Below are 20,889 nucleotides of genomic sequence, written 5' to 3'. Positions count from 1 at the left end.
CTGCCGCAGTCAGTTAACGCTAGCTTAGATCCAGCGGGAATGGAAAATGGAGGACTGACCGAAGAGCGAGGGCATATCATCGGTATTTCTAGCGTGTAGGTGGGTAGAATGCAAAAATCTAATATTTTAGTGCTGCTGCTGATTTTTGCGTGGATACAACACTGTCTCCGTTGTGTTGCTGTTGCAGGCGTTGTCCTACTCCAGGAGGGTGAGGCTATGTTGTAACGTTACGCTGCGCCTGACATTAGCATTAGCTTGTAACGTTAACTTGTGTAAGTTACAGCCAAACTACGCCATTAATTCTGACTCTGGTCATTCGCTTTGGTTAGTCGGACATAGCCCTTTCTATAGAACGAGTATCTCTGATTGTACGTGTTTAGTAGTGGACGTTATCTGCTTATATGTCGCGGGTTAACGTTAGCTTAACGTTTTGTAGCTACAGGTCGAGTTTCCCGTTAGCTTGCCCATGCTCGTGGTGGCTAACAGCGTTAGCCTTGTTAGCTGGCTAGGAGTGTGCACGTTTTGTAACGCTCAGTTTATCGCAATATTGCACCATAAACGACGAGAAAGAAGTCCCGATACATTAAAATGCGTGTTATCTTTACTCGTGGACTGTGTCCATCCAATAATGCAACACAACATAGGCCCCTTGTGCTTGTGGTTTAACGGGACATTTGCTAACGGTCGAGCGTTGTTTAGCAGATTGGCTCTGCGTCGTGTGACAAGAGGTAACGTAATAATAGTCTGTTGTCGCCAGTATAGTCCGGATTGTTTCATGCATAGTAACAAGATACGTTTGTGAAAACGGTGTGTGATTGTGATTACACATTTTTTTGTATTACTAACGCTATAATATGCGCACCAAGGCCCCGCGTGAAGCCTCCCGTACTGTACCTCAATACGCCACTTACAAACCGTGTCAACATGTTACATCGCTGAATCTGTACACGTTATAAAGTGGATTTCCTCCTGTTTGTCTGCCATCCTCTTGGTTACGTCTGATGATTGTCCCGCGCCCCTCCCACCTCTCATGGCAACAGTTCTCCTGCCATTCACGTGGCACGGTGTCGTGACACCAGAGGGAGAATCCTGATAAATCACTTTCTCTCTTTGGTTAGATTTTGTTGGTGTTCACGGTGCAGTGTGTGTGCAAGGCTTGTTTAAAAGCAGATGTAATCTCAGAATTGTACATGCATGCTTTTAACTATTAGTACATGAATTCTTTCTGTTGTTACAAGATTTAGATTATTCTTTGGAGTTTCTTAATTGCGTCAAACAAATTGTTGCACATTGTGGTTCTTTTATCGGTTTGCAGTTACTTTAAAAAACACTGCGATTTATGCAATCGGTAACATTTTTGTGTCCAAATTCCCATCTGTTTGGTGTTTTTTTTTAAAACGTTTATCATATAAAGTTAAACCTTAAATTAAGCAGTTGTGGAATTGATAACTGTCCCAGTTCAATGAACATCACATCTTGTTCTTGACCTCACTGCATGTTAACTGAAGTGAAGTGTTAACTTGTGTTTTCCACTCTCTGGCAGATCCGTTCACCTTGTACCAAGACCGATGATTACTGGGTCAAGGCCTTTGTTTTGTTTGAAAAACAACTCTGTTACTCATCACTGCTGAACCACAGGTAAAGACATCGGCTATTTTCATTATCTGCTCTTAAATGAAAGAATAGCAAGTTTAGCCCTGGGCGATCTTAAGTGAGGTACAGTTAACTTAACTCTCATTTTCAATAAGACCAAACACGATTAATTAACCAATCACAATCAACCGTAACAATTTCTAAATTGAGTTGGGTCACAATATATTTGGTTTTAGACTTGTTTTTCCTCACTATTAAGATGGTCTTCTGGTTCTCATCCCAATTTTTGGTCTTTATGTATTTAAGAATCCAAATGGCAAAAACGAACGCCAGTGATTTTAAGTAAAACTAATATCGCAATGTTCTAAAAAAAAAAAAAAATCCATATTCTACAACCTTAAATTGCAGCATTAGACTATTGAGGGTATGCATGTGATGTGACTATAAACACAAGCTGCTGTTGTCAGTTCGCAAGAGTAACAAACATGCCACACGCATCATCTGTCCTCAGACACTTGAATGGAAAATACTGCCATAATTATGAAAACGCTAATTTACAGGTTAAAGAATTTAATGCACACATAGGCTGCAGACGGCTTGTTTTTTTTTTTCAAACCTGACCACAGATTGAATATCCTACAATGTCCTTGCACATTTGAATAGGACCACCGTGGCTGTATTTCTTTTTTGTCGGGCTAGCCTCAGCATATGTGGCTAATGCCCGTGAATGCTTGTGAACTTGAAATTGGTTCCACTTTACTATCACAGCCTTTCACCACATTCATAGCAGCCGTAACAAGGCTGGTAGTGGTGACATCATTGCATGCCCTCAATTACAAATATCTGTTGAACTAGAGCTCTATGGTGCCAATACACTTTAGCATAAAACGTATATTTACATTTATGTTAAGAAATGGAGCAATCCCAGTACTGCCTAATTGATAAATACCTGACAGCCCTCAATATTTTCAATATTATAGAAATGAAACGAAACGAGTGATTCATAGCTGGTCTTTTGTGCTCTTCTTTTAACTGTAGAAGAACTTTCAAACTGCTGTTTGAAAGTAGTGATTGACTCCATCATCTATGGAGGAGAATGCGAGCCCTGAGCTCTCTCTAGCTCCTGAGCCAGAGCAGAGCCAGGACCCTATGGATACCTGCTCTCAAGGTACCTTGGCTGAGCTTCTTTTCCCCTCACAATAAAGGGGCGGGGACGTTGTAGTCACACTGGGCACAGTTTGGGTTCTATGAACTTTAAATGATTTGAAATTTGGGTGAAAATGTTGGGCAATTAAGGGTGTTATCCAAGCCAAGCAATCATTTCTGAATTTGATTTGTTTGTATGCTTGATGACAAAACAATTAGTAGTTGCTTGGCTCTGTTATGTTGCATGCCATCTGTTTTGCCCACAGCTTTTCTTTTGATTGTTTGTTCACAGGGTTTGGAGAAGAGGATACAGAGCAGATTCCAACAGAAAGCGAGAATGTGGCCAAAGAGACATTAGAGGAGCCAGATAATAAATCCTCCAAAGCCAACAGTGAAGTAAAGAAGACTTGGTCTTTCCGACGGTCCACTGTCGCAAAGCGAGAGATGCCCGTGGAGGCAGCAACCGACAGCCATGATAACCGCTGTCCCGTACGCCGCAGCGGCAGGCAGCCGAAGCGCACTGACAAACTAGAGGAATTCCTCTCGACTGCCAAAAGAGGGCAAAGAAGGAGCGCCCCTCCTAGTCTGGAGAGCGGAGATCCTCCTTCCCAAACACCAACTGACGCAGAGACCGCCTCAGAGGCCAGCTTCGATGGCAACGCCGACACCAAGGCACTAGACGACAAGGTGGAGTCCCCAGAGAGGAGGACGAGAAGTGGCGCTAGGAAGCAAGTCCAAAGGAAAAGTCGAGGCGGCCGACCAACCCGGGGAGGAGGAGGAGGTGGTGGTGTGACGGTCAAAAACGAGGGGAGCTCCGAGAATGAGGAGGACAGCATAGACGATGCTAAGAAAGACCAATTAATGGATAAAGACGAGGAGAAAAAAGACGATCCCGGTCCAGAAGATTTAGGAAGCACGAACGCAGTACCGTCTCAGCCAGAGCAGGACTCTGAGAGGAAAGAGGACGTGGAGAAGAACGAACATGCAGATGAAAATGACAAAGTGGAGACGGAGGAGGAGACCGACGATGAGACTGACGAGGAGAGCACAGACAAGTCTGCGGCAGTGTTGGTCAAACGTGGACCAATAAGAACGTACGTCAATAAAAAGAGGGTGGCCAATAAGAGCACTGCTCCTGTTAAAGGTCCTGCTGCTGCTGCTGCTTCTGTCGCCGCTCCTGCCAAACCCAAAGCTACCCAAGCTGCTGGAATGACACAAGAGGACAATGACGATGAAAATGACTCCTCAACATCTTCTTCTTCCTCATCGTCGTCATCATCCATTGATTCAGACGAGGGAGGTTACGACCCCAATGCCCTTTACTGCATCTGTCGCCAGAAACACAACAAAAGGTATCGTATCGTTTTGAACCGTTGTTTGTGTTAATGTGATCACAGTGACTGCAGTGTCTATTTTAAAGGACCAGTGCGTAGGATTTAGTGGCATCTAGCGTGGAGGTTATAGAGGGTATTTTGCTCCCAACGTGAAGGGCTCGTTCTAAGCGGAAGAAAACACCACAATTCTTAGTTTCAGTTGATTATACGCAAATTAAAACACATTAATGAACATGTATTCCATTTCTGCCTCCAGATCCCCCTAAATCTAACACACACTGGTCCTTTTTAACGGTGCTATACATGAGATTTGGAGCTCAACATGACTAGGGCTGAGCCAGCGGCTCACAGCTACCGGTGCTAACAGTGCAAGCTAAGGCACTTTGCCGGCAGAGCTAACGGTGTTTACCCCGAGGGCGGGTGCAACGTGCATGCGACGACAGACGGCATTATCACCTGTCACCGCCGTATGAGCGAAGTGCAGAGCGGTGGCCATTAGCTAGCCAGTGGGGCACGCTCGCATGCACTAAAAGCACACGCGGCCGATCGGGCAATGTCAACAAAGCAAGAAGAAGCTTGGATTACAACAAATGGAAATGATTTAATTCTCTGCTCAGGACATGTTACTCCATGTTGTCTTTACATAGCAAGTAGCTGTTAGCTGCTATATTTATGCTCTGAATCTCTTATATTGCACCTTTTAAAGTGTTAATAATGAAATGAGTTTTTAATGAGCATATCATTGCACTTTCAACTCTATATCTTTGAGTTTATTATGTCCCCTCCTTGTTGTTGGCTACAACCACAGTCTGTTTACACGACAGAGTTTTTGTTCAGCCTGACTTTGAAGAAATGTGGCTCTGTGAATGTTCTATGAATGTTCTGTGCTCACCAGGTTCATGATCTGCTGTGACCGGTGCGAGGAGTGGTTCCACGGAGACTGCGTCGGCATCACGGAGGCTCGCGGGCGCCTCATGGAGAGAAATGGCGAAGACTACATCTGCCCTAATTGCACCGCCAAGAAGAACCAGGTGGTGAGACCCGCCACAACCATGCTCTCTGCAAGTACAGACATCGGGAAGACCAAAGCAACGATCTCCGCTCTCGCCTTTTCTGCCGAGAGAACTAACCCCAGCGGGGCAGACTTCGGTCTGTCGGCTGCTCAGGCTGTGGCGGCCCCCTCCACTACTGGAGCTGAAGAGAAGGCAACAGAGGACATGGGCATCAAAGGCCGGATAGAGAAAGCTACCAATCCAACCGGGAAGAAGAAGATAAAGATCTTTCAGCCGGTAGGTTACAACTGATCTCAACTTAAAGGCTTTGAACTGTGTTACGAGTCAAGCTATTAAATCGTTGACTTATTTGCTCTGCTTATTGTTTTGTCAGTGCATGTGTACTGTTTATTAACAGCTTATCTTCCTGTGGTCCAAAGTAAAGGACAAAACATAATACATGACGGAAAACACATAGTTAACACGGTACAATCGGATACAAAGTACAGTCAAAAACTAGGATGTATAGTATCACTACAGCCTATATACATTATTCATTGAATTCATAACTTGTGGCTACAAAGGAAGTTCTATTGAAGTTCTATTCATATGAAGTTCTATTCATATGGTCAGTGGCATGTCAAGTGCCAAATCTCTGACTTGGAGTACAGGACTTCATGACTCCAAACTGTTACTGTGTGGCTGAATAATTTTGAAAGAATATCCAATTGCGATTATTTATTCTGATACTACAATTGCGATATTAGAGGGAAGGAGAATTTATACATCACCATTTTTATTGAAAAACAAATAAATGGTATTTCTATGTGGGATCTGTACCAAACAAATATGCTTTCTTAAGTCTGTTGAATATGATGTGTAAGCAGGGACATTTCTGCATAGGCTATATTGCGATTTCACTTAATTGTGCAGAGCTATGACTGTGATTTGAGTTTTGCTGTGTTTAGAGAATGCAGATTAGGTCCCAAAAAGTAGCTCCAGGTTCTAAATCCCTTTGTGGACAAATGAAAGGTTTAGCGATGGCATCAGGCAGCCTATCGCAACTTGACACTTACTACTTAACACCCTTTTTAATATCACTGTTATCAGTAGAATGAGTGGTAAATTCAATAAGCTGGTATTGTTAAAAAGCTATGCAAAAATGACATTGCTCGTCATCAGCTGTTAATTTTGTTGTGTGCTGACTTGGAGCAGGCCCTACAGCAGCCAGCCCAACCAAAAGCGGCACCGACCGTGGAAAAGAAGGCGGCGACCACAGCGGAGCCGAAAGCACCGCCGGACACGGAGGAGAAAGTGGCGTCGAACGTGGAGGTGAAAACCACACCGGAGGCGAAAACGACCACGCCGACGGCGGAGGTGAAAACGACCACGCCGACGGCGGAGGCGAAAACGACCACACCGACACCGGAGGCGAAAACAACCACACCGACGGCGGAGGCGCTGAAGGCCAACGAGGACTCCTCCCTCCCTAAATGTATCGGCCCCGGCTGCGAGAACAACGCCCAACCGGACTCAGTTTACTGCGGCAGCGGCTGCATCCTGAGACACGCTGCGGCGGCCATGAAGTCCATCACCGACGTCAAAGAGCCCAAGCAGAAGGACAAGGCTCAGAAAACCAAGTCCGCACCAAAGGTAACTTTGACCACTTGAAATGCTGCCTTTCGCCTGTCGTGGCTGTGCAGGGTTGCAGAGTTATAACAGTGGAGATCTGTGTCATAGTGGTGTAGATATTATTATTGATCTTATGTCTTTGTCACCTTTTGAGGGGCTTTTTGTTAGAATGTTTTGTTGTAATGGTGGCTGGTTTCAACCAACATTAATGAGTGCACATCAATCATTACCTCATTATTAACACTCCGTTAAACAGTTATTAGTCATATTCTGAATTTTAAAAAGGTGTTAATCCCACTGTGGGATTTGTCTCCTTGCTCTGGATTCTGATCATGTTACAAGAGTCTACGTCTTGGCCTGACTAAAGTGGTTGAGAAGGATTTACTGTTGCTTTAAAATGCTACCTGGAAGTGAAATTGCGTAACAAACAGTAACTGGCTGCTTTCTGATGTCATCTTGATGGTTAAGAGGCAAAATGTAAGAGTGGGTCATCAGCCTAAATTCTGTGTTAATATCGGCTCTTTGGTAATAGGAAGCTGGGATCACAATGGTAAGCTGCATGTATTGGTGTCTGGAAGTGAAGCAGGTCAAGTTCAATGGATCAGAGCAAAGGCTCATGGGAGCGATCACTTCCACTGGATTGTGAAAGCATGAATGCAGATTAAAGGCGTCGAGAAATGTGTTAAGACGGCCATAACTCAATGAAAAAAATGTTTTGCTTTACAAGTTAATTTACTAAGTGATGAGATGAAATGTTGTAGGCCATTAGAGCTATTGATGTTCCACAGTCACGGAGAATCCGTGGTGACTTTATGAAGTGAAAATCTGTTTTCTAGATGCCGTGTCATGGGTTGTATAAGTGATGACGGGTGATGAGCCTGTTTTTTTTTTATTTATTTTTTTTAAACGAAACAAATATCTAAATGAATATTGCTGCTAATGCCTAGTCTGCATTTCTTATGTCCCGTATAATTCATATTTATATTCTAGTTAATAGTGACAGTACAGAGGGGAAATATCAACTGTATAGTACCGCCTTTATAGTAACCATAATAAGTATTCTTGCTTTTACTGTTATTACTGTTTTATATAGCTTAATTTTGTGCTCTTTTATTAGCCTAATGTTGCCTGAGCTACCACATCAAATCCCCACAGGAGTCAACCGTCCCCTGTGCAGTCAGAGCTGGATTTATAACCGTGTGGTTTCATTACTTTGAAAACCCAAAAGGACTTCTGGGATTAAACCTTCAAGCGAGTAAACAATGAAGTACTCTAAACGAGCATATCTTACCCTGCATGCATTGCGATCTTTAAGTATTTCAGGTCACGTGTACATTCAGGGAAACGATCGTCATACGGTGTCAACTTGATGAACTGCTATTTGCCTTGTTGAGCTTGCTTTGTTGTACAGGTCCTTAAAGTCCATGTTGTCGGCCATTAAAATGGACCTGCCTAGAAAAATGTAGTAAACGGTGTACGCCATTCATAGAAACATGCTGCATACTTTGAATTCTACTATGTGTGATCAGTGGTTAGAGCGGACAAAAACTGAGAGCGGGTAAAGCAAAGACCGTAAGAGTTAATTGGTGTTTGTTTAGCACGGACATATTCTCCTTCATTGAGGAATTCTTGTATTTCTGTATTTTGCCTGTAATGTTGTCAGACGTTGCTCGCTGAGTGCTTCTACTAAAAGGCCTGAATGTGTTTCTTCCTGTCCATCCAGAGGAGCGTCGGTGGTGGGAGGAGGCTGCAGAAGAAAGCCCAGGAGGAGTCGGAGAGCGAGGAAGACCACAGTGCTGATCCAGATGATGAGGATGAGGATGAGGAGGATGATGAGGATGATGTTGACGACGACGAGGACGGCGAAGATGAGCATGCTGAGGAACACCCGCCCCCGCCGGCCACTGCATCCTGGTCCAGCGACCATAATTACATTGCAGTAACACCAGAAAAGACTACACCCATATCACCAACAGTGTTAAACAAAAAGTGTATGTATCTCTTTGAATGTCTGGGGCTGTTGTTGAAACCACATTGTTATTTTGCCATTATAAATGCGGTTCATGTGGCGCTAACGTAACTTAGCAGTGATCCGTACATATAGTGCTCCGGAGATGACCTCCGCTGTTTGATAGATCAAAAAAGAAAAAAGGGTATTTTGCAAAGTGTTGTGGTTTTGATAATGTAAAGGTTTTGTCACTCAATGAAATGTTGGCAGCTGAGAACAAAAAGGTAAGTGCTATTTGTGGCTTTGGGTAAGTATTTAATAATTCGGAACATTTATTTTTGACAGGAGCACTCTACAGGTCGCACTCATCAAGATCCTTTTAATAGCTTTATCAGGTACTAAGCATGGGAACACCATCGCATAACGTCTTCTACGGCTGCGATGTCACCAGTTAGCTCAGCTTTCAACAGAACGCCTGTGTTTTAAACTAAAGGCAGGAGCATTTATCAGGCAGGGAGCATCTAATGCATGATGCTTAAGAATTATGGGAAATGTAGTATCCAGCTTTATTTACCGTTTTGGGATATTGTCCCACACAATGGACTAAAAGTAAGGATATCTAGGCCTCTGCTGCATCAAATCTGACCATTCCTTTTTTTAATAGGACTCCTGAGTCCCACAACTTTTTGTAAGTGCAACGCTCGCATCGCTGGAGTGCCTCTTTTGAATACCTCACAGTTAGAATGCAGCACTGCAGATGGAGACGTATGCAGGATCACATGGTAGAGATAAAAGAAGGGCCAAAATCTCAAACGCTGACCTCTCGTGCTCGACCATGAGACGTCTAGATGTGATGGGTGGACCGATGTGTTTTTGAGTGTGATTTTCTTGTTACCCACACAAGTCTCTCCACTAACTGGGTTCATCACCTCAGCTGTTGACCCATTAGAAAAGGTGCTCCCCTCCATTACTCCAGCAGGTAGGTGTCCCAGAATCTGCCCATTTTACTGTGGACTAATGAAGTTACCAGTTCATATTGAGCTGCTCTTGAGCACAACTTTGTATTTTTTTCCCCCCCACACATAATTTTGTGGGTAACAGGCTGACTTCAAAGTTTTTGATTCATATTGAATATGATACTACTCGTGGGAAACTGGCTTTGAAATAAAAGGTGATATAACAGATTTTAGGATGCCTTGATTGATTATGTGAGCAGTGTTGGCTTGCTGTAGGATGTCCTGACTGGTTCGGCTCAAACAAAACACGTACAACTGATAAATCTACACACACTTCGGAGACTTGACGCTCAAGAGCCCCCCAGATGGCGAACAGCCGACAAAAAAAGAATGGAGCTCTGCCACAGGGACCAGACCGCCCGGGGATACTGCAGTGAAGTTCAGAAGGGAAGTCGGAGACCTGGGCCGAGCACACACATTCAGAAGACCCATGCTCCAGTTTTTCACACACACATCTTGCACCCGATGAGATCTGATGTATATTGAGAGGAACGTTTGTTGCAATGAAATGTGAACATGTTGGTTTCACCTCTCCTTTTTTATAAGAGGTCACTGAAGGCATTCTAAGGATCTTAATTGATAAGATAGCAAGTGTTAATCTAAATGCCTCTCATGTCAGGAGACCAGTGATTGTTGTGTGATCAACCGGAGGAAATTATGGCTCATTGATCTGTTCTGGTTGTTGTGACTGTCTTCAGAAGATGGTTTGACTTTGGTTGCTTTGGGTCACAGTAGGCTACTGTCGCTCTGCACAACATAGTTGTGTTTATGCATTGGTGTGGGTGTATAGTTTGTGTTCGAGGGGTTGGTGCTTGTTCTAAGGCAGCTTTAACATGCAACTTGGACACAATAGACGATGAATTAGCAAGAAATATTTTGATAAGTGTGTGATGTCATACAGGTGTTGGTGCAACTTGGTTGATATACTTTTCTTTTATGTGTTTTGAGGAAATGTATTATTCATTTGTACCTGCTCAATTTACTGAAATGAAAGAACCGTTGATAAGATTTGGATGTAGTCGGAGCTCGTCGCCTCATCAGCCATGGTGAGGGTTTGTAGTTAAACTCATGATAGAATTGTTTAAATTATCAGTGTGAGAAGGAGGGAGTTATGAATATCTAGCTGGTCCGTTTTCACAAGACTCATCAGTTCTCCCTCCCTCCTGTTGGGATCTCTGCACTGAGAAGTAGGGTTCGGTAAGCTGAGCGATAAATACTGTTGCCATTAAATTACAAGTGGGAAGAATACATTTCTTTCTCAAATGGGCCTGCATAAACGGCACAATCTATCTGCCAGCCACTGTTGCAAATAAACAAGGGCCTTTTAACTGCCCGGTTGTCAACTTTGTTTATTTCAGAATGTGTATTGCCGATTACTGATGTGTGAAATTCATTTTTTTATCAATTATGAAGTTGGGGTCATCTCGAAACAATGCAGTCTCTGAGTTATAGACCCAAATTCATCATAATCTTTGTTAAAATACTATCACTCTACATGTCGTGTTGTAAATGATGGCATATTTTTTTTAATGTGTGATCTGTGTTCTGTGTTTCCAGCCCCCCCTAAAGAAGAGCAGCAGAGTGAGAAGGAGCAGAAAGAGAAGGATCCAGCCCCGGCTCCTGAGAATCCTCCACTAGCATCCGCAGCACCGGTCAAAGGAAACAAGAAGTCCCCGACTGCTAAAGCAGCCAAGGTTCCCCCGAAGGGCAAGAAGCCTTCCCCTCAGACCACCAGCTCAAAGGTGTCCAAAAAACCCGCCACACCCCTGAGTAAAACTGCAGCGAAGTCCAAGAAACAAGGCCAGACGCTGGTCCATACTCCGTCTCGCTACCCTCCTGGTCCGATCCACGTCACGGGAGCTCTCAGAGTCACCAAGTCCAACTTTACCATTCCTAAGAAGGCTCCACAACAAAAGGAGGTTCCATCCCCATCCCCTACCAAGTCCTCCCCATCCTCCACCAAGTCCTCCCCATCCTCCAGAGTCCCACCAGCTCCGGTTTCTACCGCTCCCTCCGGCCACTCCTTGTCCTCCAGACCTCCACATTCGGCTGCTTCAGCGCCCCCCGCGTCCCCGATGCCGCCACCCCCCAACAACCAGATGAGGACGAACATCCGCCGCTCGCTGACGGACATCATCTATAAGAGGTAAGAGTCCCACGAAACCTAGTCCAGGATACTTGCTTCTAAAATACTCTCTGTAAATCTTTGGCACCTTTTTTTAAACCGCACACACACATATTTGTGTTTCTTACCACCAGGGTGAGCGACAGTGATGATCTGAAAAAGACCGAGACTGAGGTGGCGAGGCTGTCGGTCGCCATTGAGAAGGAAATGTTCAACCTCTGTCTGAACACCGACAGCCGGTACAAGAACAAATACAGGTCCCTCATGTTCAACCTGAAAGATCCGAAAAACAAAGTGAGTCAACATAAACATGCACGCACTCATATTTTTCAGTCAAGTGTTTGCAGATGTCTGTATGTAAAGGGGGAATGCCTACAGCCTGACAAGCTTTTAGGTTGATGTCCCTCATGTCGAGCTGTTGAACTCACCGTGTGTGGTGTTTTCCTCAGGGCTTGTTCTACAGGGTGGTGGGCGGTGACGTTAGTCCCTTCAGACTGGTGAGACTAAGTGCGGAAGAGTTGCTTTCCAAAGAGATATCAGAGTGGAAGAAGCCCGACGCTGCAGAGGTAAATGTTACTTCCCCTTTAGCTGAAACACCGAGCACAGGGTCAACTTCAGCTTTAAATAGAGCCCTGTTGAGAGTTTTGGGGATTAAATGTTCTCCAGGATGAATACAATTGCTACATCATATACGGTTGTCCCCTGCAGGCCCAGTCTCCCAGTGCCAGGGCCCATTCCAAACTGGGCAACAGGCATGATGCGGGCTCACATAGCATGGATATGGAGGATGCTCCGCCAACGTCCGATACGGATGTATGTATCTCTGCCACCACTGCTGCCTCTCGCATGGCTTCTGCTGCAGTAAGTGGTGGCATGCTTTCTTTCTCTAGCTTTCACACTTTTCCTTTTCATCTTTGCATGAGGTGCTTAGGAACAAACTGTTACACATGTCTGACAACGTAAAGACTGTAGCCAAGATATCGCAGGTTAGTCATCTTGCCGACTATCCTGTTTTTCCAAAAGCTGTTACTTTCTTACCGAAGCTTTGTCTTTCTCTCTTCATTGTTAGGCATTAAAACTGCTCGCATCTACTACAAAATACAGAGTTGTACATAGTAGTAATCCAGAATTCTGTGTGTTATGGGAATGACCATCCAGTTCCAGTTCACCTCAGTGTTGACGGAGGTCTTTTCTGTTTTCCACAGGACCAAGATGAGACTTGCGCCACTCCTTCAGCTTCGGCTCAGCCGTCTGCCGCGGAGGGGAACAGTGGCAGCGGCATGCTAGACATCTTCGGTACCATGCTCAAAGACACCACTTCTCAACACAGGACTCACCTGTTTGACCTCAACTGTAAAATATGCACAGGTATACGAGACACGCAAGACAAGAGAAGTGTCAGGTTAAAATTCACCCGGTTTTACAGACATAAAGAGAACTCTTTTAATCTCGCCTTCTAGGTCAGAAGACAGAAGATGAGCCTGCGGCTAAGAAAGCCAGACTGACCAAGAAGCCTGAAACTCGGCCTGCCAGACAAGAGCAGCATTTGTCGAGGTCGGCGGATGTCTCTCCTGCAGGCCATGCTCAGGTCCCCACAGCTCACCAGCACCAAGACCCCTTAGCCTACCCAATCCCTCCGTCCTACCCGACTAACATGGAGCCAACCATCCCAGAATCGCAGCAGCAGCTGCAGCAGCTGGACCTCAATATGCTGGCACCTCCGGCACAGGCCCCCGCACCCATCAACCCCACCATGTCCTCTGTCAGCATCACCCGCAGAGACCCGCGCATGGCGAGGCACAGCTCCGCTGTGACCGTCACCTACCCTGCTCAGGAAAAGCCCATCAACAACTCGGCAGAACCCCTCCCAGCTCCCGTCAGCGCCCTGGTGGAAGTTGCACCCAAGGCACCGCTGCCGATGCCCCCAGCTCCACCGCCTTTAGTAGCTGCGTCCAAAACGGCAAAAACAAGGTGCTCACTCTCATCACGCTTTTATAAATTTACATTAAAATAATATTTGTCAGCGATATACGTTTTTACATTGAATGCTAGAATTGCATAAATATCCGTGGATGGGTGGTGCTACAGTAGAGTATGATAGGGCAGCTCTACAGCTCATTGTTCTAATCTTTCTGATAAACCCTGTGTACAATAATACAGGCCTGAGACTTGGACTTTGGGCTTTCTCTAAAACGAAGACTGTTTTTGGTTTTCACAGTACATCTGAGCCGCCTCCTGCTGGGGAGACAGCAATCTTCCTCCACGGTCAAGAGAAGATTTGGAAAGGATTAATCAACATGCAGTCTGTGGCCAAGTTTGTGACCAAGGCGTATCTGGTGTCTGGTGCCTTTGAGCACCTGAAGGAGGTTAGCAATTTACTTAATTTCAATCTTTAATTAATAAACTTTACGCATACATAAAAGCAAAGAGTGTCATACTTAGTGTTGTCAATGTTGTGCAGGATTTGCCAGACACCATTCATGTTGGAGGACGGATCTCTCCAAGCACAGTGTGGGATTACGTCGGGAAACTCAAAACCTCGCTCTCCAAGGTTTGTTCGGGGGAAGAAAAAATAATTTGTGTAAAAGTGCTTTCTTTAAAGGCCTTCGCATCACTCGCTCACATACTGGTTTTTGCTCTCTTTGTGTTTGCAGGAGCTGTGTCTGATCCGTTTCCACCCAGCCACAGAGGAAGAGGAGGTGGCCTACGTCTCTCTGTTCTCTTACTTTAGCAGCAGGAAACGGTTCGGTGTGGTGGCGAACAACAACCGTCGTATCAAAGACCTCTATCTCATCCCACTGAGCTCAAAGGACCCATTACCCTCCAAACTCTTACCGTTTGATGGGCCAGGTAAGCGTTTACAAGGAAACACAAATATACCCTTTTTTGGTGACATGAGTGTAATTTTATTTATTTAAATGGTGTTGTTTTTTTTTCGTCTTCGTACCTCCGGTGAGTATATTTAGTGTAGGTTCTGTTGATGGACTCAGGTTGAAATGAGAGCTTGTTGATTCCTGGGTTTGTACTGTAGGGGGCACTCATATTCCTTGTTGAGTTACACACTTCTGTGCATACAACAGCTGCTGTGCTCTCTGCTGTGTATCTGACTTTGTATCACACGTTTCTAATAAAGGAAGTTTGCATCGCAGGTTGGTGCCATCTGAGTCCAGTCTCAGCCTGTTGTTTGTTAAGACTTGGCTCCTTCATAAACATAATTGAACAACTGTGTAATCAAAACATTACAATGGCGTAACGTCAATCATTTTATACCACACTGGTGTTCATATGGTAGCATGCTGCACCACTGGTGCTTAAGATGTCCTAATAAATGAAGCATAAGTGCTTAATGTAAACTTTGCAACCAGTGATTGTGCAACACTGTGAACAGTACCCACATTGCTATTACAGCTGTGGTAAGTAAAAAGGTTGTACATCTGACATATTGTGCCCCAGAAAGAGAATATTAGATGCAAGAGGTTTCTTCCTTTTATTAATTGAGTAGCTTCAGAAAAACAAAATCGGACCCCTTGATTTTGTCTGATATTGCTGTGACCAGGCTGGTTATGACACTATATCAAATTTGTATGTCTGCACCTGACAGTAGAACGACCAGAATTAAATTACAGTTTACATGTTGCGGTCTTTCTTGCAGTCATGTTTTAGCAATTTCCAGGTGCGATCTAGTGATTTTATTTGTTCATTTTAACTCTTTGTTACATCTGGCAGGACAATCTACAAAATAATCACTTCAAACACAAACACAAGCCTAATAACAAATGTTTATTTGCAGCTGGCGCTCATTTACTAATGTCAGCATATTTTTTAAGTTTTATGACTACTAACTAAACTGCAGTACTGCACATTTCTACCATTGCCATTTGTCATATAAATGGATATACTTGAGAGAACTTTGGTTTGTGCTGCCAATTATTTGCATATGTATTGGGGGGGGGGGGGATGTAGAGGCTCTCATTTCACCTGTTTTTGTGTCTTCACTGCGCAAGTCAGAGATACTCAATCAAAACTTTTGTTTTAGTAGTTTAATAGAAAGAATGTTTTGTGAAATTGTATGTTAGTTCACCTGCAAATGATTTAAAAGATTCTTGTTTGGTTTGTCCATTTTGCAGGGCTTGAACCAGCTCGTCCCAACCTCCTCTTGGGGCTGCTGATCTGCCAGAAGGACAGAAAGCGTTCCGGTGCTCCATTGGAAAGTGAGGATAAACGGTCCAAGACTCAAACCAAAGAAGCCGATGACACTGGCCTTCCAAAGCCATTTCCTTCAGTCAGAACAGAAAGAAGCACACGGCAGAGTATTGAAATCGCCCTCAGCACAACTCCTCCCGGGTCACCTCCACCTAACTCCTCTGAGACCTCAAGCAGCAGTGTGGCAACCTCCTCAGTCCTTTCCTTTTTTCCCTCTTTCAAAGCTACAAGCACATCCACCACCACCGGCAGGGACTCCCCATCCTCATCCAGCTCTGTTGCTTCCTCTGCAGCAACTCCTCTTCAGACCATCCTCAAAACTCTTTTTGGGAAGAAAAAGCATGACTCAGAAACGTCCAACTCTCCGTCTGACCAGGGTGGTGAACTCTCTGTCCAGAGCACTACAATGCTAGACCCTATTGTGCAGCAGTTTGCACAGATTTCTAAAGAGAAACAGGTGGAGGAGGACGAAGATGACAGACCGTATGATCCAGAAGAGGAGTATGACCCCAGTAGAGGCTACAATGGGCCTAAGAAGCCTGTTGAGTTTGTAAGCAAACCTGAAATCTCTAAGCAGTGTGATATGGTTACAAATGAAGGTGATGATGTGGCATATGACCCAGAGGATGACTCAATTTTTGACGATGTCAAACCGGTCGTACCAGGTCAAGTTCATGTTGCAACTGAATCTATAACTGATCCACAAAAAATCTTGGAGAGCCTTAAACAGATCGGGGAACAGGCATTCCAGAAACAGGGAGAACAGCCAACGTCTTCTACGGGGACACTTGCTTCCTCATTGACACTTTCAGACACACTCCTAACTCAAACTACCCAATCTCTTTTGGCCAATACTCAGCTCCTGCAGCTTGGCAAAAAGGTTGAGGAACTAGTGAAGTCTTCATCGGTTTCTCCCTTGATCAACCAGAATAGAGATCCCCGACAGAGCAGGGATCCTCGCCAGGCTGTGTCCGGCAAGAAACTGACTGACGAACCTGAGGATCAAGAGGAGACACCTGCTCCGTTGGTGGATTCGACTCCTTTCTTACAAGCTGTGGTTCAGGAACCTCAGCTGTCTAATGTAACTGAACTCCCAGACTCTTCACAAGGCCCGGATACATCACTGCCTCATGAGGAAGTTAAAAGTGAGACGCTACCCTTCATGCAGTCCGATGAGGCGGATGTAGCAATTCCGTTATTGGGAGAGGAGGTGGAACCTGATATGGAGGTCAACTACATGGATGAGGCAGAAGTGAAAACTGAGGAAGCTGAGCCGATCAAGATAGAAACCGAGATGGACATGTATAGTATTTGGCCGAATGCTGCCAGTATTTTAAAAGCTAATGAAGACTCCGATTATGAGGAGAATAGTCAAGATGCATCAACCGCTAGTTATTATGATGAGCCAACAAACGCCTCCACAATACCTTTAACAATCCCAGTACTCACTCAGAGCACAACAATGGTTGACACTCCCAACTCGCTTGAGCCTTATCACATGCCGCGTCACATGTCAGCGTCAGGCTATGACGGCGAGTATAGACCTCCAGCTGACATTCCCCCACCATCCAACTTCCCCCCACACCATCTGATGCAGGGACAAAACCTGATAATAAGGCCTCCTCCGATGTCTATGCCTCCACCAATGCAAGGTCTTCCTCCAATGTCAGGCCCCCCTCCTATGCAGGGACCCCCTCCGTCCATGCATGTTCCTCCCCTTGTACGTGGTCCTCTCCCAATGCAGGTTGACAACAGCCAGCAATACGGTCCGCCTCCGACTGCATACCCTCCCTATCAGAACCAGTGGCCAGGCTCCCAACCACCACTGCAGCAGCCTCCTCCTGGACCACCTCCCCAGAATATCATGCCACTCAGAGGACCACCACCATTCTCTCCAATGGCCCAGAGGGGCCCTGCTCCTCAAATGTTCAACCCCTCCATTCCCCCACAGCACATTGGACAGCAAGGCCTCCCTCCAGGCCTTCCACCACCTCCTTCTTTTGATGGACAGAACAGTTTACCTCCACAAAGATTCACTGGTCCTCCACCACCATTTAATTTTCCTGCAAACAGAGGTCCTCCACCTTTCACGGGGCCACCTCCCAGTCACTTTGAAAACAGACTCCCTCCTCCGTCCCACTTCCCAGGGCCCAGGGGTCCCCCGCCATCTCAGTACGGTGACCATGGGGTTCAACCCCCGATTGTAGACCAACCCCGAGGCCCTGCAGAACACTACAACAGAGACAATTCTAACTCTTTCAAGCTAAGTGTGGACCAGAATCCAAACCCTCTCCATATTTTTAAAGACAATCATGGTCCCCTGCCAGTTCCAGCATACCGAGGACCTCCATCTAATCAGTATGAGGACAGAAGAGGCCCACCTTCTAGCAGCGACATGAGCGGACAGCACTTCAATCCACATAACCAGTACGAGAGCTCCAGACCACACTCCTCACCACCACATCGAGGATCGTTTGATGAGCACCGAGGTCCTCTCCCTCCGGAGAATAGACCCCACCCTTCACAGCGTTTTGGAGGATCAGAGCGGTACCGCTTAGATAGGCACTCTGATGAGGCTAGACCTGTTCGTCACAGTGGGCCCCTCCTGCCAACTCCTCCAGAGGCTCCCATAGGTCCCCCAAGTCGCATGGGAGCCCATAGTCCTGATATGCACCGGGACGACCCCTGGCGCCGCCACTCTCCTGAAATGAGGAGGAGGAGCAGCACCACCCGAGAGGAATCAGACCCACGCATCGGAGATCACTTCAGTCGCTTTGAAGGAGGGCACAGAGAACCTGCTCCTGGTCCTTCTCAACCCTCTGAAGAGAGACAGAGGGAGCTGTCCGAGGACTGCCGGAGAGAAAGAGAGCGGGAAGTCCCCCACGCCGGGAGGCCATCATGGGACAGGGAACAGGGCAAGCGGTGGAGCAGAGAGCGAGAGTGGGATAGAACCAGAGAAAGGGACCGCGATCTGGAGCGTAGCCGAGGCAGAGATCGCGATCCGGAGCGAATCCGAGAAAGAGACCGCGATCCTGAGCGAATCCGAGAAAGAGATCGCGATCCTGAGCGTAGCCGAGAAAAAGACCGCGATCCTGAGCGTAGCCGAGAAAAAGACCGTGATCCGGAGCGAATGCGAGAAAGAGATCGCGATCCGGAGCGAACCAGAGAAAGAGATCCCGATCCGGAGCGAACCAGAGAAAGACATCCCGATCCGGAGCGAACCAGAGAAAGGGATCGCGATCCGGAGCGAACCAGAGAAAGGGATCGCGATCCGGAGCGAACCAGAGAAAGGGATCGCGATCCGGAGCGAACCAGAGAAAGAGATCGCGATCCGGAGCGAACTAGAGAAAGAGATCCCGATCCGGAGCGAACCAGAGAAAGACATCCCGATCCGGAGCGAACCAGAGAAAGACATCCCGATCCGGAGCGAACCAGAGAAAGACATCCCGATCCGGAGCGAACCAGAGAGAGAGATCGCGATCCGGAGCGTCCTCGAGAAAGAGATCAAGATCCGGAGCGTCCTCGAGAAAGAGATCAAGATCCGGAGCGTCCTCGAGAAAGAGATCAAGATCCGGAGCGTCCTCCAGAAAGAGATCAAGATTCGGAGCGTCCTCCAGAAAGAGATCAAGATTCGGAGCGTCCTCCAGAAAGAGATAACGATCGTAGCCGGGAGAGAGACCGCGATCCAGTGCGTGGCCGAGAAAGAGACCGCGATCAGGAGCGCACCCGAGAAAGAGATCGCGATCCGGAGCGCACTCGAGAAAGAGATCGCGATCCGGAGCGCACTCGAGAAAGAGATCACGATCCGGAGCGTGGCCGAGAGAGAGACCGCAGCAGAGCGAGGGAGGGCGAGAGGCACAGGGAGACGGAGGGAGAGCGACATAGGGATCAAGACACGGATAAGAGGAGAGACCGGGAGAGAGACAGAGTCAGGGATTCTGACAGGAGGGATTCTGACCGCGACAGAGGGAAAAACCGGGATCGCGAACGGGAACGGGATCGAGACAGGAGACGGGACAGATCCCGAAGCAGAGAACGAGAAAGGGACAGAGACCGTGGGAAAGACCGGGCAAGAGACAAGGAGAGGGAGAAAGATAGGGACAAGGACAAAGACAAAGACAGGGATCGTCGGGACAAGAGCAGAAGCAGAGAAAAGAGAGAGGAGAAAAAAGACAGTAAAAATGATACAACCAGGAAGGGAGAGAAAACTGCAGAAAATGACAAGAACATGTCCTAGTCTGTTTTACGGACACGACATAATGGTTTTGAGACACTTCAATCTATCACCAGTTGAAATCCAGTTGTATCACTGTAAAAGTAGATGAGCAGTATTTCGTTAAAGTTCCACATTTGTGTTCGTACTAGAAAAAACATTGACAATGTTTGTATTCTTTTTGTCACTTAAAGGTTTCTAACTTTGTTTTATCACATTTGAAAGACAAAAAAAACGAGGGCCATCTAAGTTGCTTATCTACAAAATGTATTAAGTAGGCTACTGAATCCTATTATGTACCGTTCTCCTGTCCAAGCAGGCTTTTTTAAGAACATAATGTAACCGAGTAACACACCATTTGCAATATGTAAATATGAATGTATTTGTGTATATACTGATGTTTTTAATCATACTTTTCTAAGTAGAGAAAATAAAAGCCATATATCTGAGATGGATAATGTGAAGGTTAAGGAAACACTGTTTACACACAGATGTGTGTTTATATGTCCAGCAGCATTGAACTTAAAGGCTCCAAATATCCACACTATACATCCCATCTATGGTTGTTCATGAAATGTTCTGATTTTGTTTGAGCTCGACCAATTAAACACGGTTGATGAAATGCGTGTTTCTGTTGTCATAACATTTTTAAAAATGGTAAAATGTGAATCAAGTTTTGGTCACAAA

General features: G+C 45.9%; 1 protein-coding gene across 4 annotated transcripts; it reads left to right on the top strand.

Annotated features, from left to right (window-relative positions):
- Nucleotides 1-20,815, top strand: dido1 (death inducer-obliterator 1). 4 transcript variants are annotated; one of them, XM_079156614.1, is made up of 17 exons: nt 1-99; nt 1,544-1,638; nt 2,632-2,761; nt 3,032-4,091; nt 4,969-5,362; nt 6,281-6,718; nt 8,421-8,688; nt 11,219-11,807; nt 11,921-12,080; nt 12,236-12,352; nt 12,495-12,599; nt 12,992-13,154; nt 13,247-13,757; nt 14,005-14,152; nt 14,248-14,337; nt 14,441-14,636; nt 15,914-20,815. In XM_079156614.1, exons 3-17 carry the CDS (start codon nt 2,680-2,682, stop codon nt 20,224-20,226), a joined length of 8,634 nt encoding a protein of 2,877 aa, XP_079012740.1. In that variant the 5' UTR covers nt 1-99; nt 1,544-1,638; nt 2,632-2,679; the 3' UTR covers nt 20,227-20,815. The 4 variants fall into 4 exon arrangements, with proteins under 4 accessions (XP_079012740.1, XP_079012738.1, XP_079012741.1 ...); XM_079156612.1 differs by having other exon boundaries at nt 12,495-12,647; XM_079156613.1 differs by having other exon boundaries at nt 24-95; nt 12,495-12,647.
- The last annotated feature ends 74 nt before the right edge of the window (nt 20,816-20,889 follow it).

The sequence above is a fragment of the Pholis gunnellus genome, assembly GCF_910591455.1.
Source record: "Pholis gunnellus genome assembly, chromosome: 3".
NCBI classification, from domain to species: domain Eukaryota; kingdom Metazoa; phylum Chordata; class Actinopteri; order Perciformes; family Pholidae; genus Pholis; species Pholis gunnellus.
This window is presented reverse-complemented; position numbering and strand designations above follow the sequence as displayed.

Coding starts and splice junctions, on each gene's coding strand:
- dido1 (XM_079156612.1), top strand. CDS start 2,680: ATGGAGGAGAATGCGAGCCCTGAGCTCTCTCTAGCTCCTGAGCCAGAG. Junction 12,081..12,235: donor TGAAAGATCCGAAAAACAAA/GTGAGTCAACAT, acceptor TGTTTTCCTCAG/GGCTTGTTCTACAGGGTGGT. Junction 12,648..12,991: donor CTCGCATGGCTTCTGCTGCA/GTAAGTGGTGGC, acceptor TGTTTTCCACAG/GACCAAGATGAGACTTGCGC.